Source organism: Buteo buteo, chromosome 23 (assembly GCF_964188355.1).
Source record: "Buteo buteo chromosome 23, bButBut1.hap1.1, whole genome shotgun sequence".
Lineage (NCBI taxonomy): Eukaryota > Metazoa > Chordata > Aves > Accipitriformes > Accipitridae > Buteo > Buteo buteo.
This window is the reverse complement of record NC_134193.1, coordinates 12,456,153-12,478,606: the sequence shown is the minus strand read 5'-3', so window position 1 is coordinate 12,478,606 and position 22,454 is coordinate 12,456,153. Positions and strand designations below refer to the sequence as shown.

The 22,454-nt window shown below is 47.9% G+C and overlaps 2 protein-coding genes and 2 non-coding genes across 4 annotated transcripts; all 4 read right to left on the bottom strand.

The window, feature by feature from the left end:
- Nucleotides 1-551: 551 nt before the first annotated feature.
- ZMYND19 (zinc finger MYND-type containing 19) lies at nucleotides 552-11,886 on the bottom strand. Its single transcript, XM_075055288.1, has 6 exons — nucleotides 11,700-11,886; nucleotides 11,332-11,391; nucleotides 9,668-9,774; nucleotides 4,425-4,565; nucleotides 3,225-3,405; nucleotides 552-2,153 (listed from the first exon to the last, which is right to left on the bottom strand). Exons 1-6 carry the CDS (start codon nucleotides 11,748-11,750, stop codon nucleotides 2,010-2,012), a joined length of 684 nt encoding a protein of 227 aa, XP_074911389.1. The 5' UTR covers nucleotides 11,751-11,886; the 3' UTR covers nucleotides 552-2,009.
- Nucleotides 11,887-19,578: 7,692 nt separating this feature from the next.
- RPL12 (ribosomal protein L12) lies at nucleotides 19,579-22,387 on the bottom strand. The gene is made up of 7 exons (XM_075056179.1): nucleotides 22,229-22,387; nucleotides 22,063-22,136; nucleotides 21,677-21,775; nucleotides 20,883-20,964; nucleotides 20,315-20,401; nucleotides 19,762-19,874; nucleotides 19,579-19,671 (listed from the first exon to the last, which is right to left on the bottom strand). Exons 1-7 carry the CDS (start codon nucleotides 22,263-22,265, stop codon nucleotides 19,666-19,668), a joined length of 498 nt encoding a protein of 165 aa, XP_074912280.1. The 5' UTR covers nucleotides 22,266-22,387; the 3' UTR covers nucleotides 19,579-19,665.
- LOC142044099 (small nucleolar RNA SNORA65) lies at nucleotides 20,547-20,675 on the bottom strand. The gene has a single exon (XR_012654201.1). It is a non-coding gene; the product is annotated as a small nucleolar RNA SNORA65 (small nucleolar RNA).
- On the bottom strand, nucleotides 21,113-21,241 carry LOC142044100 (small nucleolar RNA SNORA65). Its single transcript, XR_012654202.1, has one exon. It is a non-coding gene; the product is annotated as a small nucleolar RNA SNORA65 (small nucleolar RNA).
- Nucleotides 22,388-22,454: the final 67 nt, after the last annotated feature.

The following is a 22,454-nucleotide window of genomic DNA, read 5'->3' as shown; positions in this document are numbered from 1 at the left end:
TGTCCTCGTTTCTTACTGCAGCAACATTACAAACATTAGGACTAACCATTTTCCCTGCTCAGTGCTGCAGAAGTGTTTAAACGCTCTAAGACTGCACTTGAGTTTGCTAAACATGATTACTGATAACACAATGGAAAACTGGCATGACAAATAGCAACCTTTTAAAAAGGCAAGAAAAAAAACCAGTCAGTACTTCTGCCCTTCTCAATCAATTACCTCAAATACAAAAAATACTCCTTATGTCCCATTTTACATTCATCAAAAACTGTGCCATTCATTTAAAGCAAATAATTGAATGTTTCCTTAAAAAAAATAAATCACCCATTACAGGAAAATTTGATTAGGTCCTGCTTGACTTCTTCATACTTAAGGGCATTTTAGGCTGCCTAAACAGAAAGTTACAGTATATCCATGAATTGAGTTGCAACTTGACAATGTGCCTACCAAGTGAACTTCCAGCAGGAAGCTTCCGAAGCTCTTTGTTATTTCCTAAGATGCTTCAAGCTAAAGTATGAAAACCCACCCAAATACTAATAATTAAGAACTTCCTGTGCAGATATTTGAAATGTAATATAATATTGGAAGTCCACAGCAGTTCAATTTTTCTGACAGATTGAATACAAGCAAGACCAACATTGCAACATGAAGTGGCAAAGTGAATCCTGGTTGAAATATTAAAATTCTTCACAGCTTTTACCAAAAAAAATTAAATACCTATTTTACTAAGCACTTTGAGAAAGGCTCTGCATTAAGCATTCAGCAGCTCACATTCTTCTACTGTGAAGCAAGGCTAACACCTGGCACTAAATTATCCATTTAGTTCTTCAGGAAACTCAGTTGATATTCCTTATATTTCTAAGGCAAAAATGAAAAAGAAAAAACTTTCAGATTATGTATGACAAAATGTCTGAAAAGAAAAACAGGCGTATACTCTGCAAGTCAAATCCTCCTCCCATATTAATTTTACTCATTACTACATAAAAAAAAAATCAAAAAGTGATTCTTGGATTGATGGCATCTCTTTAAAAAAAAAGAATAAATAACTCAAATTACCAAATATTAGATCATTTGAACATATCTGCACATCACTATAGTATTTGCTATGCTTACGGGGGAAGCCACGAGGGCAACCACATCCACACACAGCTGACTACCTGAGCTTCCCTACAACTACTTTATATACAAAGGTTTCATAACAAGAAGGCTAATCCAGCCTTCTAAAAATACTGGTTGCTTAAAGCACGATCTCCAGCAGCCCTTCTCTGAAGGCAGTGACATGCTATAGCTTGCCTGTATGCACAGATCCCAGATGGTCCCCTACACCCCGCTCCAGTTTCTGGTGCATTGGTTCCTACTGAGTAGGTATTTCCAACATCCAAGTGTGACTGTGCTCTGAAAGCTGCTGGAAGGGAATGGGAGAAAGCTAGAGAGTAGTAGACAATGATTCATTCCAACCTTTACTTTGTTTGCACACTCCCCCCCCCCCCTTTTTTTTTTTTTTTAAATATAACCTCCATGCAGAGTTCTCCAGAGTACCTGCTGATGTTGGAGCCTGCCTTCCGGCCTTGGCACTGCCACAGATACTTCTAGCCACATGGGAGGAAAAGCTTTTGCTACATGACTTTTTTTTTTTTTTTTTTTAAACTTTTAGGCCAACAACGTGTTCTCATCTGAACATTACAGTTAATGAGTCCTATCAAGAATTTCTAACAAAAACTGTACATGAGTTTACAAACGTATTAACATATAAATAACGAGAAGCTTCCTGCCTGGAGCCTCCACAGTAGTCTTTTTGCTTGAGAATATAATACTGGAAGGGTAGACCCAATCCCTTTCCACAGCACCAGTCAGAGCTGGCTTAGTTCAGTCAGCCGTTCTGCTCAAGCATCACAGGGTTTTTCTTCTTCAGTGCCTCTGGCTTCAATAAGCAGTCTGTCATTACTGTGCAAAAGCAAGAGTCCAATGCCTTTGAGAAGGAATCCTGCTGCTAAGAGGCCTGTGCCACCCAGTCATCGTTCTGGTCCAAGCTCTTGCTGGAAGGTCCGTTTCTTCTCCCGACAGTGTTTCTTGTGAGCAGGCCAGTCTTTTTGCTGGCACTGTGACCCACAGTACCTTGCTACCTGGCATCGGCCACAAATATTGAATTCACGTAACTAGGAAGAACACAAGACAGCGTTAGTGAGCCTGTTCAGTACTAAGGAGCACCCCTACATCATTTCCCAAGTAGGTTTATGAGCAGGTCTTTTGCATCCATCGCAAACATGACCATCCCACCATGACTGTCAGAGGGGCAAAAGACTTTTGAAGCGATTGCATTTGTTTGATTTCACAGCTGGTCTTGCAGAACGGGCTTAAGAGACAAAATATTTGAGTGCTTCACATTTGTTCTCACAGTGCTACTTTTTTGTCCACTTAAGTTCTGTTTTCAACTACAAACATCTTAAATTCAGAAATTATTAGGAGGGCTGCACAAGCTCAGCCATTGCCAAACCTACAGTTATCCAGGAAGCTTTCGTATGCAGACCCAAATAAAAGGCAAAGCTCACCCTTTTTCAAATAGAGGGCATTTAAGACCATTTTTGCTAACGTTCCCTTTCGCAAAGAAAAAAGTGAAACACGAAGACTTTAGCCTAGTTGGCATTTGTTATCACAAGAAAAGCCCTTCTTATTCATAGATAAGGACATCTGCCTGACAAAGAGGCACAGCACTTGGACATCTAATTCTCTGCCATTCTCTCACTATATATATTGCTTCGTTTCATCTACCTACAGCGAAGGACTAGAACTAGCTTTCCTCCCAGTTCTCCCCTGAATAAAGGCCACTCACATTCACCCTCTTCTCATGAAAGGTTAAGCATGTTATTTTTTTATTTTGCTACTGCCCAAAACCTCTTACAATCTTTCTCTTGTCTTATACAGCTGCTTGCTCATTCCAGCTCTGGGTCCCAAGAGGAATGTGTCCACCTGTCTTTTCGTACACTCTGCAGAAATCACACTCCTCCCAGTAAACCGCTAGGTCATTTACTGTTCCAATCCAAAATTACATTCTCTCAAACAGAAAGTTATCATAGTGATTCATGCTAAAGAAAACCCGAGTTAAAAAGAATTATTGCTTTTAACAACTGAATGGCACACTTAAAACTTTACATTTTAAGAAACAAATCCCTGGACACACACGGTAGCCTGAGTCATTACGTGCTTACTTTCAACTCTTTTGAACACACCTGTTTTTCAATCATTGTGCATGGGGGGTAGTGACATTCATAATATGTGCATGAGTTCTCTTCCTCCTCCACAACATCCCCGTTAGCGTTGTAATATCGTGTTACATTCAGTACAGGAAACTGCTCTTCTATAGGATCTGTAGGAAGCTGTTGGATTGCCAGCCAATACAGACTTTGTTCCCTGTAAAAAACAGGTACAAATTTGGTCCATAAATTCATAATAAGCATACAGGGAAACTGATTCCAAATTAATTAATAAAGTAAGTAGGGTTAACATTGTATTTAGCCTGTTAAGCCTCAGACTACACGTACTCATCTATTGGATATTTTTAGCATTATTTTAGCCTAAATGAAAAAAACATAAGAAAGTATCTATCAAGAAACACTTGTATCAAGCAAAATTATTTCTGTGTAAATGGCTTGAAGTTTGTTTCTTGTTCTTGAAGTTCCAGAATCGTTTGAAGCATCACTGTAGCAGCATTGCCACTCACTACATCTTCTCAAAATCAGTTTAATAAGCTCTGAACATCCCTATCTTACGGGTGCTTCAAGTGTTTCAAGAGAAGCGTCCAGTGTGATGTTAAGTCTACAGGTCTCCCACCAAAAATGAACATGCCTTCGTTACATCATAGATTAACCAAATCCATCCTGGCATTAAGAGTTTGATGTGCTTTGAGTAGCATTAGTGCAACACGGCATGTAGGAAGTTCCCACAACCTACTAGTGAAAAGGCAATGGAAGCTGATCCCAGGAACTCATTTGGTTTCAACCCAAATACACGATTACAAGTGTAAGCATTTTGCAGCTGCTGACTTCTACAGATTGTGTTAAAATTTTGGTGCCTGAGTACGAGAGCCACAAGCCAGTAAAATCTGCAGACTTAATTCAGCATGCCCAGATGCCATCACTCAAGTGGAAGCGAATGCAGGCTTCCCGTTTCACTGCGGTGACAACATCTGGCACAGCAGGACGCTACATAAGAATACCATGGGGCTAGATGGCCCCTTCACAGGTACCATGTGCAGTGAGTATTAACTCTGTTCCCCAGGTGAGGAAGCTAAGACTCACAGTGATGTGTCGGTAGCCCAAGTCAAATAAAAAAAGGCTCTGCCAAGAAGAAAATCGCTAAAGGAAGGAGACAACAATTTACAATATTCTCAATTTTTTTTGATGGCAACCCCCTGCCAAATATTGACGTACCTTTGTTTACTAGAGATTTCTTCAGCTTTGGGTTTCCACCCCCAAGGAACTAGGCGCAGATTGTCTAGGCGGTTGTCCACTGTCACTGAATTCAGATGTACCACCTGAAATCCAGGAGCAATCCCTCCCCGGTGTCTCTCCCTGGAGGAGACAAAAACAGCTTTGTAGGTCAGTGGTGAACAAGACTCCATAGCTAAAAAGCAAAGAATCACACTAATTCCAGAAGAAACGCTGCATTCTAGCCTGCTGTCTGGTGTCACTGGAACAGTCGCAGTAAAACTTGGGTTGCCAACAGACTACAGTGGCTAATGCAGAATATCAACTCTGAGAAGGAAGAGACTTTTTCTAGGATGTTATTTTCATTATAAAAGAGTTGAATCAAAAGACAACCATGGTATATTATAATTGTAAACATATTGCAAAGAAAGTTCCAGAGACTACTAGTGCAGTTACTGCAAGAGCATCTATGTAATTATTGTGTTCCACAGAGCAGACTTGAAAGGTGTCAATACTGCTTTATTTTTTTTAATGGGAAATTCTATCCAGCACATTTATGCAAGTTTGCTGCAGGTGTGAAGTCACAGAGTTTGCTAGGTATGAAGAAATGTAACAAGCAACAGGACAGAAGTTTCACCAAGTATGCAAATGCTTTTTAGACTCTAATTGTGCGTAACACAAAGTCTGCAATGACTCCACAATTGACCAAGAGACATCTGAAAGTTGCTCAAAACCAAAGGAGGACTATTAGCAAGGATGGCTGCACATTAAGTCCTGTCGCGATTCTTCCCTGTTGCCTTCTAACAGTTTTAATTTCCCATTCCACCTTCTTTTTATCTCTCCTTTCTCTGTTTCAAGAAGTATCAAGTTCGCTGTCAAGCACCCTTATGCCTGGACAAGTTTCCGTACCACTTCTTGCAGGAATCCCTTTCTCACCTGAAAAGTAAGGCTTGGACAGAAATTGTGTCTTGGTACATTCGCTACACCGTGATTAATTTCACAGCATGGAGAGAACATACTGGCAGCAACCAAGGACAACGTAAAACTGACAGCGCTATCTGAGGGTTACCCAGCATATCCTTCTAGGAGACCGTTCTAACAGCTACTTACAACTTTACCCAAGTCTAGTTCGCATGCTGCTTCCTGCTCAGCGTTTACTGAATATTTCAGTTTAAATGGCTCATCCAATTTTGAAAAGATATGATTTGCCCAAGTTAAAAAATTCCCAATTCCCCCTCCCCCCTTTAAAAAGCTCTACCATTTTCCAGCAAAACAGGAAAATTTATTTAGATGTGACTGACAATGAAAAATGTAGTCTTTTGTCAAAATCCATCCAGATACAGTTACATTATATACCTTGGGGGAAAGGAAAACACTTGCAATTCACATATGCCCCAAAACTTCCTAGAATTTAATGAGTAAAATTCCCTTGGAGGCACTACAAGCAGCACTCACGCACAGCCCATGCTCTAGTTCGTAGGCAAAGCAATTCTTCCTGTACCAGCAGCCCTGCACGAGAACAGAGCTAGGGAGTCTTTTGGGCCTCCACAGAACAGGGAGAAGCTCTCCCCTTTGAAGGTAAAAAGAATAAAATCCTTCTTTGGGGGAAGAAAGAAAAAAAAACAAAAACCAACCAACCAAACAAAAAAACAAACAAAACACACACACACAAAAGCAAACAAACTATGGAAAGGAGTCTGCTGAAAGGGGCCCTAAAGGAGGAAAAGCTACTTTTGAGTTGTTGAAGGTTACCAGAGGGTCTGGCAAAGGAAATCAGGAACGGCGAGGGCTACAAGTGGGAACCCAGGAGGTATATGGACACAAAAGGATGAAGGTGAACATCACAGACAGAGACAGAGACAGGGAAGGAGTTAAGGTTCTTAGACTGAGACTAGGACAAAGCGCCAACAAGAGAGATGGGATAGATATGAACGAGGAATCTGGTAGGAGGAGACAGAAGTTGAGAGCAAGAGCAAACTGTGCAGGAGGGGAAAGAGAGGAGGGGAGTCTAAGACCAAGTTAAGAAATATTTTTTAAATGGATTAGATAATGAGAGCTTAAGAAAGGTTGGAGTTGGGGAAGAGAGAGAATTACAAGAGATTGCTCATGACACCAGGAAGTCACAGCAGAGTAGCACATGCCTACCCCTGCTCCTACAAAGTCTAGCTCTGCACCCACAACCCCCATAAGCAAATATTGGTAAAATTTACTAGCACAGTGAACCTGTCTTCCTCACTTTGTAAAAACCCACATTCGTCTACATTGCTGTCAGTTTTTCTATTACCTCAAGTGACAAAGGTCTTAAAGTAAGCATGGAAATTGGGGCTGGCTAATGACCAGTGAAAGCGTTAATAGTACCACTCGACTGAGATGCCAGAATTAGTATTGGCAAATTCAGGATGGTCCCTTTTCTTCATACACAATCAAGCAACCTTTGAATGCACAAGCACGCACTACTCCTCTCCCTAGACCTACGCTTCAAAAGTGCGCAGCATGGACCATCTCCAGAAGTGAATCCGAAATGTGCAGTGAAGGACAGGTTTCATGGAAGAAACAGCCTTGCTAATGCAGCCAACTCTCCTGCAGAGCTGTAGCTTCTACCCCTACCACCACACCTGAGCTCATGCAAGATGCCAGGCAAAACACTGAAACCAAAATTTTTCAGAGAATTAACTGGATACTGTTCTTTTTTTATTTCAGCAGCTAACTTGAGAAGTAAGGCCCATAATAAGAAGCACCAAGCACAGACAACAGCAATTCAAGTCAACAGGAGCCATAACTGAGTAGATTATAGGCAGTATGATAAGTGCTCTAAAAAAAAAAAAAAAAAAAAAAAAAAAAAAGGAAATTGGGTCTTAGATGTCTTTTTGAACACAGAGTTAGTGACTTATGACTAATCTCCTGATGCTGCTGTTCCCCAGGGAACATCACTACACCCAGCCAAAATACAGCAAGCTGGGATTTCTATACAGGGAACAGGGCGAGAAGACAACAGACTTATTTTGCAGGTCCCTAGCCACAGACATTCAAATCCTGCTTTGGAGGAGCTAAGAGTCCATCCTGAAAACACAGCAAGCACAAGAGAGGCTGCATGAACTTCTTCCAGGAAGAATATTTGCAGCAGATGTGGGTATTTTTCAGATCTTGGTTCCCATTTAGTACCGCAGTTCACTATCTGCAGAGGTCAGAAAGAGGGCTTTGGGGGAAGAGTGGGAGAAGGTCCCTGTCATTGCCACAGCTTTGGTAGCTACCAGCTTCCTATTTTGAGGGCCGTACTATGTGAACAATGATACCTGCTTAACAAAATTAAAAAAAAAAAAAAATATTTAAAATCTGCTTTACTGGAAACAGTATCCAACACATGCCTACTCACTTCATCTTAAACCAGAAGCACACAGTCAGGTTATTTTTTTCGGAGTGTGCTGATTTTTTGGAGTATGTTTGGGGGAGAACAGTTAAGTTACACTCCTGCACCTGCAGTAATTCAAGTTCTTTGCTTTTAATTCACCCAAGAAGTAAGGCTGGCACTGGAAAGAGTAATGACTGCTACTGCCCATCTCCTGTCTTTCAAAGGCTCCAAAACCTTCAGGACCTGCCACTAAAATACATTTCTGTTTTGTTTTCAAAGCAGTCCCCAGTGCAGGTAAGTAAAACTGAACAACGTGCCTATTCTTTTTAGGAGGAGCAGTAACTACATAGCACCTGTAGCCAAGAGACTTTCTAAAGATATTAGGAAACTCAGTCACAAAGGTATACTAACCTGCATTGTGTTAGCTTGTAATTAAAGATCACAGCAAAATTTACACCCTCAAAGGGATCAAACTGAATTTACAGAAACAGCTGAAATTTTCTAGTCACAGGATTTGCAATTTCAGAACTGCAGCTCTCCTTGCCTGACAGTTTACGCCCTGCCTTTGTGACTTTCAAAAATCCCTATTACACACACAATCTCAGAATTTTTAACACCAGTGCATGCTAGAGTGACACAATTTGAATTACGTAACTGAATATGTTAGAATTATTTCCTAATTTAAGTAAAATGAACCAGAAGAGGCAAGGACTGGGCTCTGTAATAAGCAAACAGCTGGACTGTCATCATCTATGCAGCCTTCAACAGTCAGCTGGAATAATTTCAAGGTGCTGTTTAGTGCTACTTACAGGTGACAATTATTACTGTATGAGGTTCACAGTTAGTAGCTCACAGTGATTTACCCCACATACTATAGCCAACTTTGTAATAATTTTCAAAGTTATATGTGCAACAAGATTAAACATTAACAGATGCAGGTTAAAATCCATATTTAATGAGAAGCTTGTAAATAATAATAATAGTCTCTGATATTCTTCCTGTCTCCCTCCTCTTGTACAGGGACTAAGTTAGGGGAATAAGAAGTAACCTGGAACAATAAAGAAAGCAGAGCTATATCTTGGGCACTATGACTTCTAAGTATAGTTTATGGAACTGAACAGAAAACATGCTTAATTTCTTGAAAAAGGCTTTTAAAAGAAATAACAGTTCTCTTCAGCATACCCCGTCTTTTCTACAAACCCATGAACATATCTAGAGAAAGCAATGTATTAGTTCACCAGATGAATTAATTTCTCACAAGCAAGCAAGTTGGCCTCTGAATCTAAACTGGCAGCTACAAAGGATATCAAGCAATGATTATTAGAATATGGAAAATAAGATGTAGCAGCTGATATGAAGCATCATCAGCATCACTTCAGGCAGCTTTCCAGCAGGCCAAACAAAAAAAACCACAAAGTTTTAAGTTACGAGAGGTTCTATGTCTCTCCAGTGCTCTGCCAGTTCTCACTGGTGCCAATAAGACGTACCTGACTATCACAGGACAAAAAAAAAACAAAACCCAAAAAACCTCAAAAGGTTAGTCTTCACCTATTAAATGGAGCTAGTTCCCGGTTCCCCCACCCCTGAACTGAATGAAGTTTTAGTAGCATTTCTCAGATTTAAACAGTCTCTACTAGAATATTCCTCACCTATCACCGTTTTCCCTGGGAATAACTTTTTTACAGGGACTCAGCTGTTTGAAGGCTCAGTGCAAAACCAAACCGTAGTAAGATCTATGGGCACCCCCTGTGCTGGGTTTCCAACTGAGTGTAGCTGCAAGCCACCTGAGAAGACTTAAAATACTACAAGCAGAGCAATAAACAACACACAAGTTGCTGGCAGCAAACTCCACCTTTAAGTGAACCCTTAAAGTTTTAGCTCTCCTTACGATACCTACCAAAGCAGCTCATGCAGCAGACGGCCGGATCCCCTTCCACGATTTTTGTCAAAAGCGTAAGCAAATATTTTAGCACCATTTCCATCAGCATCTACCTCCATCCGAGCCTAGAGAAAAAGGGAAAGGCTGTGAGAACATCCCACACCGAGTAGCAGAGCACATGTTCCATTGGGATACAGGAAGGGCCCAACACTTAACACTTGTCTCCTAGAGGTCACTTGACCTTAATGGAATTTGAGTTGTTTCAAGCCTCCAAGGGGAGCCAACCAGCTCTGCTATCGTCATTTACAAAGATGGAAAAGGGAAGAAAGGAGGCTGTGCACAGCAGGAGTCCTGCTTGGACAAAGAACAGCAACAATCCAGTTGTGAGCCCGTAGGGCCAGGATCCATTCTCCACTCTGGCGCAGATTTTCTGTACAGCCATCAGCAAGCCACCAAGGCTTTGTTCTCAATGTTGCTTTATACCAATCTAATTAGGGGTTGCTAGTGAAAGGAGTAGTCCTGCCCTCTTTTCTCCACTCCGTAACTTTGTGCTGGCGCTAATGCTCGCAAACTGTACTAAGGACGAGACAAATTTAGGATACTCGCAGTGTACTACCTTGCTCAGTGACAGCACACACTTACAGTGAGCTACCACAGAGGAGGAATGGGCAAACACAGTGTTTTCTGGTAGCAGCATTGCCACAGCACTTAAAACTCCTAAGAGCAGCCCTGAAGTACCCGCTGTGCTACAGGCACCAAGCAAAAGACTGTCCCTCCTCCAAAAAAACCTTAGGTTTAGATTTTGTAATCAAGAACTCTCTCACTTGCAAAGCCGTGGTAGTAATACCCTCTTTCAGTAGACGTTAAGAGAAAACATTTTTCCTGGTCCCATAATAAATTACAATAAAAGAAGTTTTCCTCATCTAAGACAGAGTGCAGAGTGAAAATTTTTAAAGTTTCCCAAACCAAATAAGGGAAGACAAATTGTTGGCTCTCAAAAGGTATACAAATAGAAAGCTGAAAACAAAAAACTGTATAATAAATTAGTTTGTTTTAAAGTAACACTCATCTAAAATGAAAAAGCAGAACCTTTCCTGCTGGAAAGCATTCACACTGGCATTTCGATCATTTCAAGCTCCCCCCCTCCACCAAAGCAGGAAAGTCAGGGGGCAAAGCGCTTCCATAAGCGGTTCTATTTAAGCATGTCGCACAGAAAGCAAAAAACGCCCCCCCCCCCCAAAAAAAATAAAACCACCACCACCAAAACCCAAAAAACCACCCAACCAAAACCCGTTTCAGCAACAGATCGCCAGTACCTGCCCCCCCCCCACCCCGGGGAACCCTGCAAACCGGCCCCCGGCGAAGCCCCCGCGGGATCCGCTGTTCCCAGAGGCGACGGCAAAGGGGCCCCGGCGACCGCGGACGGCGACGGGGGGGTGAGTGACGGGGACGGGGGGCGACGGCCGGTTCCCGGGGTACAGCGAAGGGGACTGGGTATCGCCGGTGAAGAAACGTGCAAAACACGCGCGGAGCAGCGGCAGAGGGCGGGCAGCACAGGCGGGACGGGGGGCAGCGAGAGGCGGCACCGGGGGGACGGCGGGAACCGGGCCCGGGGAGATTGGGGGGTGGGGTGGAGGGGTGCACCGGCGGGGAAGAAGGGGGCAGGGGGCGCGGCCCCTCACCTCGAAGGAGTAGCTCTCCACCAGCGGGATGTCCTGCTCGTCGATCAGCGTGTACTTGGTCTGAAACGCACCGCCGCCGGACCCCGTCAGCGCGGCCGCCCGCCCCGGCCCGGCTCGGCCCTCCCCTCCCCTCCCCTCCCCTCCCCTCCCCTCCCGGCGGCACCGGCCGGACTGCTCGCGCCTCCCGCCCCCCCCCCCGCCTCCCGCGCCGGCCACGGCGGCAGCGCGGCCCGTCAGCACCGCTCCCGGCCGGGCCCCGAACGCCGCCGCCCCCCCCCCCAGCTCCGCCCGGCGCGGCCGAGCCCGGCCCGCAGCGCCGGGCCGCGCCCCCCCCGGCGCCCTCAGGCCGCGGCCGCGGCCGCGCTCACCTTGCCGGCCACCCGGCCGAGCCGCACGATCCCCAGCTTGAAGTCGGTCATGGCGGGGCCGGCCCGGGCCGGGGTCGGGGTCGGGGTCGCCGCCGCCCGCGCTCGCCCCTCACAGCCCGCCAGCGGGAGTCGCCGCCGCTGCCACGCGCCGCCGCCTCGCGCACACCCGGGGCGGGAGGGGGGGCGAGGGGCGGGGTAAGGGGGGGCGGGGCGCCGCACCACCTCCCACCCGTCGCCGCCCGGCCAATAGCGCCCCGCGCCGCCGGCGCGTCGCTCCTACTACGCCGCCGGGTCGTCCAATCGGCGGCGCGGCGCGGCGCGGGGTCACGTGGGGAAGGGGTGGCGGGGATGGGGGGGAGGTGGGGCGGGCGGCCGCGCGCGGGCGCGGGCTCGGGAGCGGGCTCCGGGCGGGAGAGGGAGGCGCGGGCGGTGACGTCACGTTCGCGGGAAGCTTTGTGCCGCCAACACTGGAGAGCGCGAGCGGTGGGGGCAGGGCTTAAAGGCGCCGCTCGTGCCCGCCGCCCGCCTCCCTCCCGGCCTCGGAGGGGCCGCCCCGGGCTGGGGCCCAGCCCCAGCCCCAGGCCGCCGCGTTTCCCCTCAGTGGCCGGCCCCCGGGGGCGGCTCAGGCCCCTCCGCAGCCCCCGGCGTTCCTCCTCCTCCTCCTCCTCCGCCGGCAGGCAAGCGCTGCTCGGCGCCCGCCGGCGTGGCGACCCGCAGCCGCTCGGGCTGTGGGATGTTGGGGCAGAGAGCGCGAAAACGGCCGGCAGGGGAAACGCCGGCTCCGGGGCAAAAGGTGCCCACGTGGGTGTCCCGCGGGGACACGACGTGAAGCATCGCTCGTCCGTGAGGAAGGAACGTAGCGCTTGTCCGTTCTTGCCAAGCGCGATGAGCACCGCTGACGCCTCCCCGGGCACCCCAGCCGCTGGGACGGCCGCCCCTGCCAAAACCCACGCAGGGCCGGGGAAGGAAGGGGCCTGGAGCAAGAGCCGGGCTCGACCCGTCGTTGCAGCGAGGGGGCTCCGGGGACATTTTGTCCTTGGGGTGTTTGGTTCGCCCGTGGTCCTCACATGAGCAGGATGAGTGTGCTGTTACCTATTTCCATGATCTAATCGCGACCAACATCTAAATGACAATAAAAATCTCCAGCACCAAAAAGTTAATCCTTACTTCACAAAAGTCAGGGAAAGGGATTTGCAGAGCTTTCCCTCCCAGAGACTCTGCGGCCAGAGCTGAGCACGTCAAGGCAGATGTGTCAAGAACGGCTGTGTTTTCCTGATGGATGTCGGCTTCTGCAGAGCAACAACGCTTGAAAGATGTAACAGAGGGAATTCAAAGTGCAAATACATGGATAAAGCAGGCAAGGAGGGCTGATAAAGAAGCGTTCTCTGTACAAAGTCATAAACCTCTGGGGCAGGGTAGGAAAACTCTGGCTTGAAGAACATAAACACCAAGGAAGGTGGGCTTAAACCAGTGCTAGGAGCATCTAAATGAGACAAACGTTAAATCTAAAGATGAATCTTGGAAAACTTTTCTGAGTCTTTCAGCCCTGTGATGGAGCAGTCCCACAGAAGAGACGTACGCCTTAAGGCTATAATGGTGGACCAGGGAAATTAAACACACGAAGCTATTTGGAGCAGCCCATCATTAGCAGGTCTGCAAGCGCTGCTCCCCACAGTTTTGGCGCCAACCTGACCTCTTTTGTGACAACGGCCAACCAGACAGGTGAACCTTTGCAACAGGATAGGCAAAAATCATTGTGTTTAATGAAAAAGCCAGTCAAGTCATTGAATTTGAAACAAAAAAATACCTACATGGTAAAAAGAATTATTTGCTTTTTAAAGAATTTGTAAGGGAAAAAATATATAAATTCTCTAATAAAGTAAATTGTTAAGTGGAAAGGAACATGCAGTGAATTAATGGATGTGCACATTGGTTTATCAGGGGGAGGACTTCATTTCTGATGGTTGTGGGTTTTGATGATTGTGGCCATACATCTGAAAAAGAAAAAAACAACAAGAGCCCATGGTACCGTTGTTGCCAACAGTTGGGTGTTTGGTGTTCAGCACACAGGGCCTTCACTTGGGCTGGAAAGAGCTCTGGTTCCCACGGCACTGCTTTTTCACGTGGGTTGGAGGCACACTGAGCAGAAATCGGAGGTTTCTTATTCTGTGGATGGAGAGAAGAGATTGTCTGAACCAGGGAAAAAATTCAGAGCGGTGCTGCTAATGCCAACATGCTTTGAGGTTTGCCTGGGGGTGGTTAATGGGACCCCAGGCATGGCTCATGGTGCCCAAACTTGCCGTACCCTGGCTGGTGAAGGCAACCAGCCCTAGCTGCAGTGGGAGACCTGGAGGAACACAGCCCTCACAAAATGCTGCTGTGAGGTCACCCCGCAGTGAAGGGCTCCCCATGGTAGCAGTTTACTGCCAGCCCTTCCAGCACTGGGGGTTATTTCAGGCTGTGCATGGGCACGTGAGGGCATTGCAGCAATTTGGGTTCATGATTTCAGCGCCCGGGGGATTCTCTGCATCTTCCTTCCCCCCAAAAAACCCACAAGGTTTGTGGGATTACCTTCATTTTGGAAGTTTGCTGTCGGTACTGCTTGCATGTAGCCCCTGTGGGGACACCAGCCTGCCTGACTCTGAGGAAAAGCGATGAAGCACTGAGTGCTGCTCTGCTCGGATGCCCACAGTGGTGAGCCATGGGCATGTGCTGCCCAAGCCCGATTTCCAGCCAGGGCTTCTGCCTGCAGCTCCTCCAGAAAGCAGGCTCCTCCCTGCCTTTACGCCAGAAAAAGCTTCCTTTCCTATTTGGGCCTTTTTTCCCCTCTTTTGACACCCTTTGTACTTCTCATGTCACCCACTGGCTGTGGTTCCCTGCCTTTGCAGACGTTGCAGAAGGGTACGGTGTTCCCAAGGCCACCGTTTGTGGCAGGAGGCAATGGATGGAGACCACCGCCCCTCCCTTTGCAAAGAGCAGGGTATCTCCCCAGCACTGCGGTCTTCTGCTAGAGAGTGGCCACGGAGTCAAATTCCTGCTTGTGGGGACAGATGGGCTCGGTAGCCAGCCAAGCACCATGGCATCAGGCTGGGCAGTAGCAAGAGCCAGGGCACAGCCCCGATGGCACAGCCACACTCCACCTGCCTCCCGCCACACTGGGCAATCCAGCCGGGTTCAGACACAGCAGAAGAGCTCCATTAGTGAGCAGTTCACACCCCACTGTGCTGCTCATGAGCTCAGATGGGACCCGCACCCCCATGAGCAACCACCAATGGCTCCCACCCGCTGGGCGATGCTGGATTCAGCTCTCCCTTTCCCACTGTGCCCACAGTAAATAGCGCTTGACTTTACTGGATCCACCATTACGGCATCTTGTAGGTGGGGGGGGGGGGGAAGCTGGCCCTGTGGGCCTTCAGTACCCTACACCAAACCATAACAAAATTCAGATATTCTATCCTAATGTTTGGTAACACAGGAAGACATGAATCCCAAAGATTTGGCTTTTTGAGGCCTGTTTTGTCTCAGGGAAATGAGAAAGTTCATTCTTCTTAGAGTGCATGAAGCCCTTATGCCACCAGAGCAAAGGTTTCCCAGGAAGGGCTCAGTGCTTCTCAATGTCCCTTTCCCTCCTTTCTCCTGAAGGTGCAGGTCACCAGAGTGGGAAGAAATCAGAGTGAGCTTTGGAGCACAAACCCAGTTAGGAAGAAGATGGATTTTAAATGTGAACTTAATGTAGGTTGTTACTATCTTTACCAAGCCCTTTGCCTCCTTTCTAAGAAGCCTGGTTTGGAAAAAATGAATTATTGGCAGGGTAGTACCCTTCTTCCAAGTGCTTCAACCAAAGCACATACCCTAAGGTAGCATGGGAAAGGTTATGTATCCTGCCCCAAGAGAATTTCCCTTAAGCAAAAGAAATCCTTTTTCCAACTATTTCCAGCACTGCCAAGTGGGGGAAAACCCACAGAGAGAGTGTACATGCGTGCATACGTACGTACGTACACTGGTACACAGGACAGCCCCGGGCACCCACAAGGCTGACAGTTCCTGAGACTCTCGGGGTTCACACCAAAGTGGGGGTTCTTCTAACACCAGGGTCAACAAACACTTTAAACAAGTTTAACTAAAATTGCTGCTGAAAGGGGCGCTGCAGTCCTCTGCCAGGCTGTCCTACCTCAGGCAGCGTAAGCATTTGTGCAGCTTTGTCATGGAATCGCTGCATAACTTCAGCTGGAAGGGACCCAACCATCTGCCCGACACGCAGCCAGCGTCACAGCCAGGCCAGCTTGCCCAGGTTGGTGTCAGGCTGAGCTTTCTGCATCTCTGAGGATGGAGGTCTCACCACCCCACTGCATCCCCATTGCAGCCTGTGACCACTCATCATAGAAGATTTTCCCCCCTGTACCTTATCAGAATTTGGTGCAACCAGTGTCCTTTGAGAGGTGAGGAAGGTGGCAGGTTACAGAGCACGAGGAACCACACCTGACCCTGGTTCAGAGAGCATCCAAGCAGTGTTCCTGGCTTGAAACACGGTCAACTCCAAGCCAAGGAAGTAAAGATGGCAAGTGTCTGGGATTTCAGCCATGTTTCTGGGTTTTTTTATTCCCTGGTTGCCTCAGAAAACGGCCCTTCGAACAGCAGGAGAAAAAGTAAATGAAAGAGCAAAGCCACAAACTCTTCTGCTTTCTGCTTGTATCAGCTGAAGAGGCTGTACAAAATCCTGCACTGCCTGTGTGCAGAGCTCGGGGCTGGCGGGGAGCTGAGACAGGCCAGCAAGGGCCCCAACCACGGGCAGAGCTGCCCATGCTATAAAGGAACAGACAGACCCATAACAGTCTGTGGGCAAAACCTTGCAGGTTCTGCAGGGAACTGCAATTTCTGGGGACACCTGGGTCAGGCTTTGGTCACTTTTGCTTTAGGAATGAGGAGGGTCTAGCTCTTCCCTCCACACTGAGTCCACACGTGTTGGGACATACTGTAAAACTGGTGTCTGTGTTTGATTTGAGAAAAACTACCTAATTTTTTTTGTCATGCCTTTCCCTATTTCATTACAGCCAGTCTTCAATCTCCGTGGCCCTCAAGTCACCGAGGCAATGTACCCACATTTCATCAGGGAACAAAGGACAAAAGTGGATCTTCCCAGAAATCGTAAATGCACCGGTCAGCCCAAACTCCTCCACCCGCACATCCCCCCTCCAGCAGTCACTCACCCTCTGCTAAACTGCCAGCCCAGGCATTCTCCAAAGATCCTGGCAACTCCCTTCTGCCCATGAGCTCAATGCAAAATTACAGAGTTGATGCTTCATTAAACGTTTCAGGCAGCAGGACCATGGTAGAAAACAGATGTGATTTGCAGTTTCTTTTGGCTGGCCTTGATGCTGACCTGGCTTTTTGGATCTTGCAAGAACAGGCTAGGAGACTTCTCCTTTCCCAGGGCCCACCTTCATAAAGTTTTACCTGCTTCACTAGTAGGTACTTTAACAAAAGCAGGCCAGATAAGAAATTGAAGTCTTGTCAAGCAGCAGTTTGTTGCTAAACCATGTGCACATACAGGTGATTTCTGAAGCTCCCACTGTGGACACAACATACATTTTATGCTTCACAAGCAGTACGAGATACATTCCTAGGGCATGACTCTGCTGCGTGGTGAGAGGCAGCACTGAAGACTTGGCCCAAGCCACGCTCCTGGCTTAAGCTAGAGCAAACACAAAGGTTTCGTTTCACCAAACCAGCTCGCAATTGCTCTGCACCTAAGCAGCCTTCAAGTGCAGCTGCTTAGGAACTGCAGTGCCTTGTATACTGGAAAACAACACATTACTTGCATATACTTTAGAAATAAGCATTACTACAGGTGCACACCTCCTCCCATTCAGTTTGGGATGGAATTTATTTGGAGACTTGAGTTCTCCTTTTTACAGAGGCTCCAGCTCAGTCAGCACCTGGTGTGTCCAACACAGCAGCAGACAATTTCCCACTGCAGCCAACCCTCCTGCTGCACTGGTTCCTTCCTACAAACGACTCGGGCAGATCCTGGTAAATAATCCAGGCCCCATTCAACAAATTTTAGCAGCCCAGCTAGTGCATATACCACACACTCTCCTGAACACCCTTAGAAGTAGTAGCAGAACTATTTTTTCCTGCAATGCACACCACTTCAGCATCCTGCTCGCTATAGCAGAGCTCCAGCCAGGAAGTCTTCCTCCAGGGCTGAAAGTACCCTGTAAGAATAACTTTGAGAGTTATTTGCAAAACTGAAGAGACACTGACAAAAAAAAAGTTAATGGAGTACTGTCACCACTTTGCAGAGGAGGAAAACGTATCTTGCAGAACATTTTTTTGAGACCAAGGCTCATACAGCTCAGCATCTTGGGAAGAATTTGATCCCCTTTCCCTTTGGAAAAATGGACCTAAATTAACATTCATGACTTTTTTTTTCCAGGACGCTCTGTTAGGGCTGAAGTAAACTGCAATCATAATGTTAATAGGGCTTTTAGTAATACCTCAGAGTCAGCTAAAGCATTCTTATTACCAGGGTAATTTCACTTCACTTCTAATACAGCTTCCCGCAGCCTGAAAGACTAGACATCAACCCTTGCACTGTGCTACCCCAAGGGAAAATCCAGCCTTTGCTGGAAACAGTTTCCCCAGGATCTTTGGAGAACTTTGGTTCTATCCACACTCCCCAGCTGTACCACCACGGTACAAACTCCTTTTGTTGAAGGGCAGCAGCTCTTCAGCAGGTTAAGTTGGCACTCCTGCAGGGTGCAGTTACTAGCAGAAACAGCCAGAATACTCACTGCTAAACACAAGTTTTGTGGCTCAGTCAGATTTTAGGATCTGTTCCTTAACAAGCAGTAGCACTGGATTTACAGAATGCCCATGCACAGGGAAATACTAACATTTAAACTTCTTCTTTTTCTTTCAGAGAATATACCAGGACCTGGAACATACAACGTAGAGAGGGGCTATAGGGCTTGCTTAGCCAGCTCCCTCAGTATCACCATTCAAGGAATCAGGAGACCCAAGAAACATGAGACTGGGCCCTTTACAACTCTCTGAAGCAGAGAGGACCACAGGATTTCACTCGCAATCAACAGACTTGCTCCTCTTCAGTGATGAAATAAAGCACAAAAGAAATTCAGCTCAAGAACTAGAATGTGTGTGCTTGTCTTGGTCACCAGAAGAAAACCCACAACATCATGTGCTTCAAGGCAAGAGAAAAAACTGAGCAGCAAAGAATCTGATTTGTTCTACAGCAGAAAACCCACAATGCCACCTAGGCCAGAGGTTCCTTCTGGCAATAATGGGCTAGAGGCAAGGCCAAGCTACATACTGCCAGGCATACAAAACTATTTTTGCATGGCTCCTATGGTCCCTGGGAATGCTGACTGAACAGCCACACCTTGGATTTCATTTCAAACAGGGACTAGTCAGAGCTCTTCCATCCCACAACCACATGCAGCTACTCTAGCACAGGGTTAAGACCCAGGCAGCCTCCAAAATTATGTTCAAGCCTCAGTATGTGTTTGTGTCCTGGCTGTAGTGGTTCAGAGGAAGCCAGACCTGTTACTCCAGCACTTGCCCTAATGAAGGGCAACACCTGCAGCTCTGAGCTGCACAGATGGCACTGGCAAGAAGAGACACCACAAGTTAGCAATATTTGCTCTTTACTGGAGTGCTGGCTTGAGGCAGCTCCACTTCTCTGAACTCAGTGTTGCTGCAAGCAAATGATTTCAGGGCACCAAATGGGAAACAAGCATCTTCTGACTTAGAAGTTTCTGTAAGAACCATCACTTTGGTTGACACAGAGGGCAGGTGGTCCCCAGCCAGAACCCACTATTCATGCAGCATGGGACAAGGACAAATTAAGCCAGCAACGCTGTTTGCAGACAACTGGGTCTTTATTAAGTATTTAAGGTGCTACAAAAAACTTAAGGAGCCTTCAGATGGCAACTTCTTTTCTGCAGTCTTAGCTCTGTTGAAAGAAGTAAATACAGCTCATCAGTGGAGAGTCTTTTAGCAAATAGTCTAATACAGCAAGTTCAGTCAGAGATGGGATACTTACAGCTGGGCACTCAATCGCACCATTATTAATGTCATCAATGATATCATGTGGGTGTCTGCCATCAATGCTGCAGCCTACAGACTGGGCAGTCCCAAGGATCTCCTTGATTGTCCCTGCAGTGGAAAGATAAAGCTTGTCAGTGCTTTACCACAAGAAAACTTTGAAGAATGTATAGAGAACTCACCTCTCTACACCCCCCAGCTGTCCATCCCTCCCTCCCTCTGGGGTTTGCAGGCTGTAGCCACAGGGTTCACCAGGGGACAGCAAGACACTTAAGCCAGGTCTAGCATACTGGTTTCCAGGCAACGCACCAGAAAGCGCCACACATACCTTTCACCATCCTGTACTACCTTCACCAGAAGGTGTGAGGCTGGCTGCTTACAGCCAGCACAAGGTTGTTCCTGTGGTGCTCAGTGCCTGATCAACCAAGCCACACGAGGAGCTCCACCACACCACAGCTATGGGGCCCTCCCAGGAATCAGAGCAGAGCCTGGCTCAGGCACTCAGCACAAGCGGAGGGAGGACTCTGTGCAACCCCAACACCAGTACTTACCTGAGAGCTCTCGAGCCAGGGATCTGTGCCGCATCTGCCGTGCAATGTTCACTATCTCATCAAAGCTGACGCTGCCACTGTGCTTAACTGTGAAGGAAAGCAACAGCACCACTAAGTTAATGAAAACACAGGCACTCCCAGTTCCCCATGCTTCATTAGAGAAGCACCATTCCCAGCACTCAGACCACATGGAAACCAGAGTTCACAACTACAGTGAGGCTGCCATCAGCATGCCTGTCCCCAGACTTTGGCACAAAGTTACCCACAAGAAGAATAACCCTGTTTCCTGAGTTGGCATTTTCTGTCAGCTCACCTCTGGACTGTCCTAGTCACTGAATTACAAGGCAGGTACAGTGGCAGGTGACTGTTCTACACCATCCTCCAAGAAGCTGAACTCTGCTGGTGTACAAACTGTTGTCTGTACTCTGACACTTAAGGAATGCCAGCTGCCCAAGATACAGACCCATGGCACTCGCTTGCCAATTTATGCTGAATAATCCAAGAGGCAGGTACCTATTCCCCCCTTAGCCCCAAAACACATTCAGAACTGAAGTCAGATGAAACTTACTGTTTTTCTGCTTCTTCCTGTCACGAGGAGGCTCCTTCAGAGCTTTGATAATCAGAGCAGAGGCAGAAGGAACAACCTCTATCTAAATGAAAAGAGATTAATTTTCTTCTCCCTCTAAGCAGAATTAGGCAGCTAAGGAAGATACTCAATGGGGCAGTCAGTGCCTGCAAAGCTAATTACCAGCGCACTGTGTTTTCAATTAGTTCACAAGGCTTTTTTGTGATGCAGAAACTTGTTCCCAGCCTTTCGGCACAGGCCTCCCCACAACCAGAAGAGGACTGCTTCCTGGACTGGGGCTTCCTCTCAGCTCACCACTGGAATATACCAGCCACAGAATTCAGGACAGGTATAGTGGCAGGTGGCTACAGGATTAGTTAAGGAGTTTTTTTGTAATTTCTCTATTGCTTGTAATAGTTTGCTCCTGGTCAGATGTTCTGTAAAAGGAAAAATTTATCTGCAACAGGATTAAAAAAAAAATCAACTTCTGCACATGAGCATATCCCTTCCCATCACTCACAGGCTGGGAACCTTCAGCCTGGCAAGCCCCAGGCTTCATACACAGACACAACGACTGCCAGATTCGAGCCAGAGGTGCTCAGAAGGCTCATGCAAGTGTTTTAAGGTCTTTCCCAGAAGACCCCCACACATTCGCTGTGTGGAACTCATTTTATCCACCTCGGAAGGATGAAGGGCTGAGTTGACCCTGCCGGGATGTAAGCTTGTGGTTCGAGCAAGCAGAGCTCATTCGTGCTTGACACTTGCACCACGAAGCCATCCCATCTGGCGTTTAGTACCTGAGCTTGCCTGTTCTGGATGGTAAGCTTCACCGTGATCCTCAGCCCCTTCCAGTCACCCGTGGCCTTGGCGATGTCATCACCAACCTTCTTGGGGGACTAAGAAGAAATGACACATTCTTGTCACAAAAAATGTCACTTAGATGAAAGCAGAGCCTCCCCGTACCCCCCACGAGGCATGGTTTCGTTTGCTGCGTTGTAACGTCGCTAAAAAAACTTCTTTTTCTCCCCAGGCGAACAGCGAGGCAGGGACACACCGGGACACGCTTTCCCCCACGCCGCCGCCCCCATCTCCCTGCCCCCTCCCTCCGCCTCAGCCCCGGGCCGCCTCCCGCCACCCCAGGAGCCGCCCACGGTGCCCCCCCGCCCGGTGCCGCGGTACGTACCAGACCGAGGGGACCGATCTTGGGGGCCAGAGCGGATGTGGCGCCGACCTCCCCGCCGGTGCAGCGCAGGTACACTGCGGGCACACCAACGCGCGTCAGACCCGCTCCGCCGGACCCGGCCCGCCCGCCCTCACGGCCCGGGCCCCCCTCCCGCCCCGGCACGTACCGACTTTGATCTCGTTGGGGTCGAACTTGGGCGGCATGGCGGCGGCGCCGGGGGCAGATGGCGGCGGATGGAGCGCGCTGCGGCCTAGCGACGGGCGGGCGCAAAAGGGGCGAAGTGTGCGCGGCCACGGGATATAGCGGCCGAGATCTCGCGAGAGGGCGGAGCCGCGCGCGCCCCGCCTCCGCCGCCGCGCGTCGCCGGCGTGGGCAGTGGGCGGGGCGGGCTG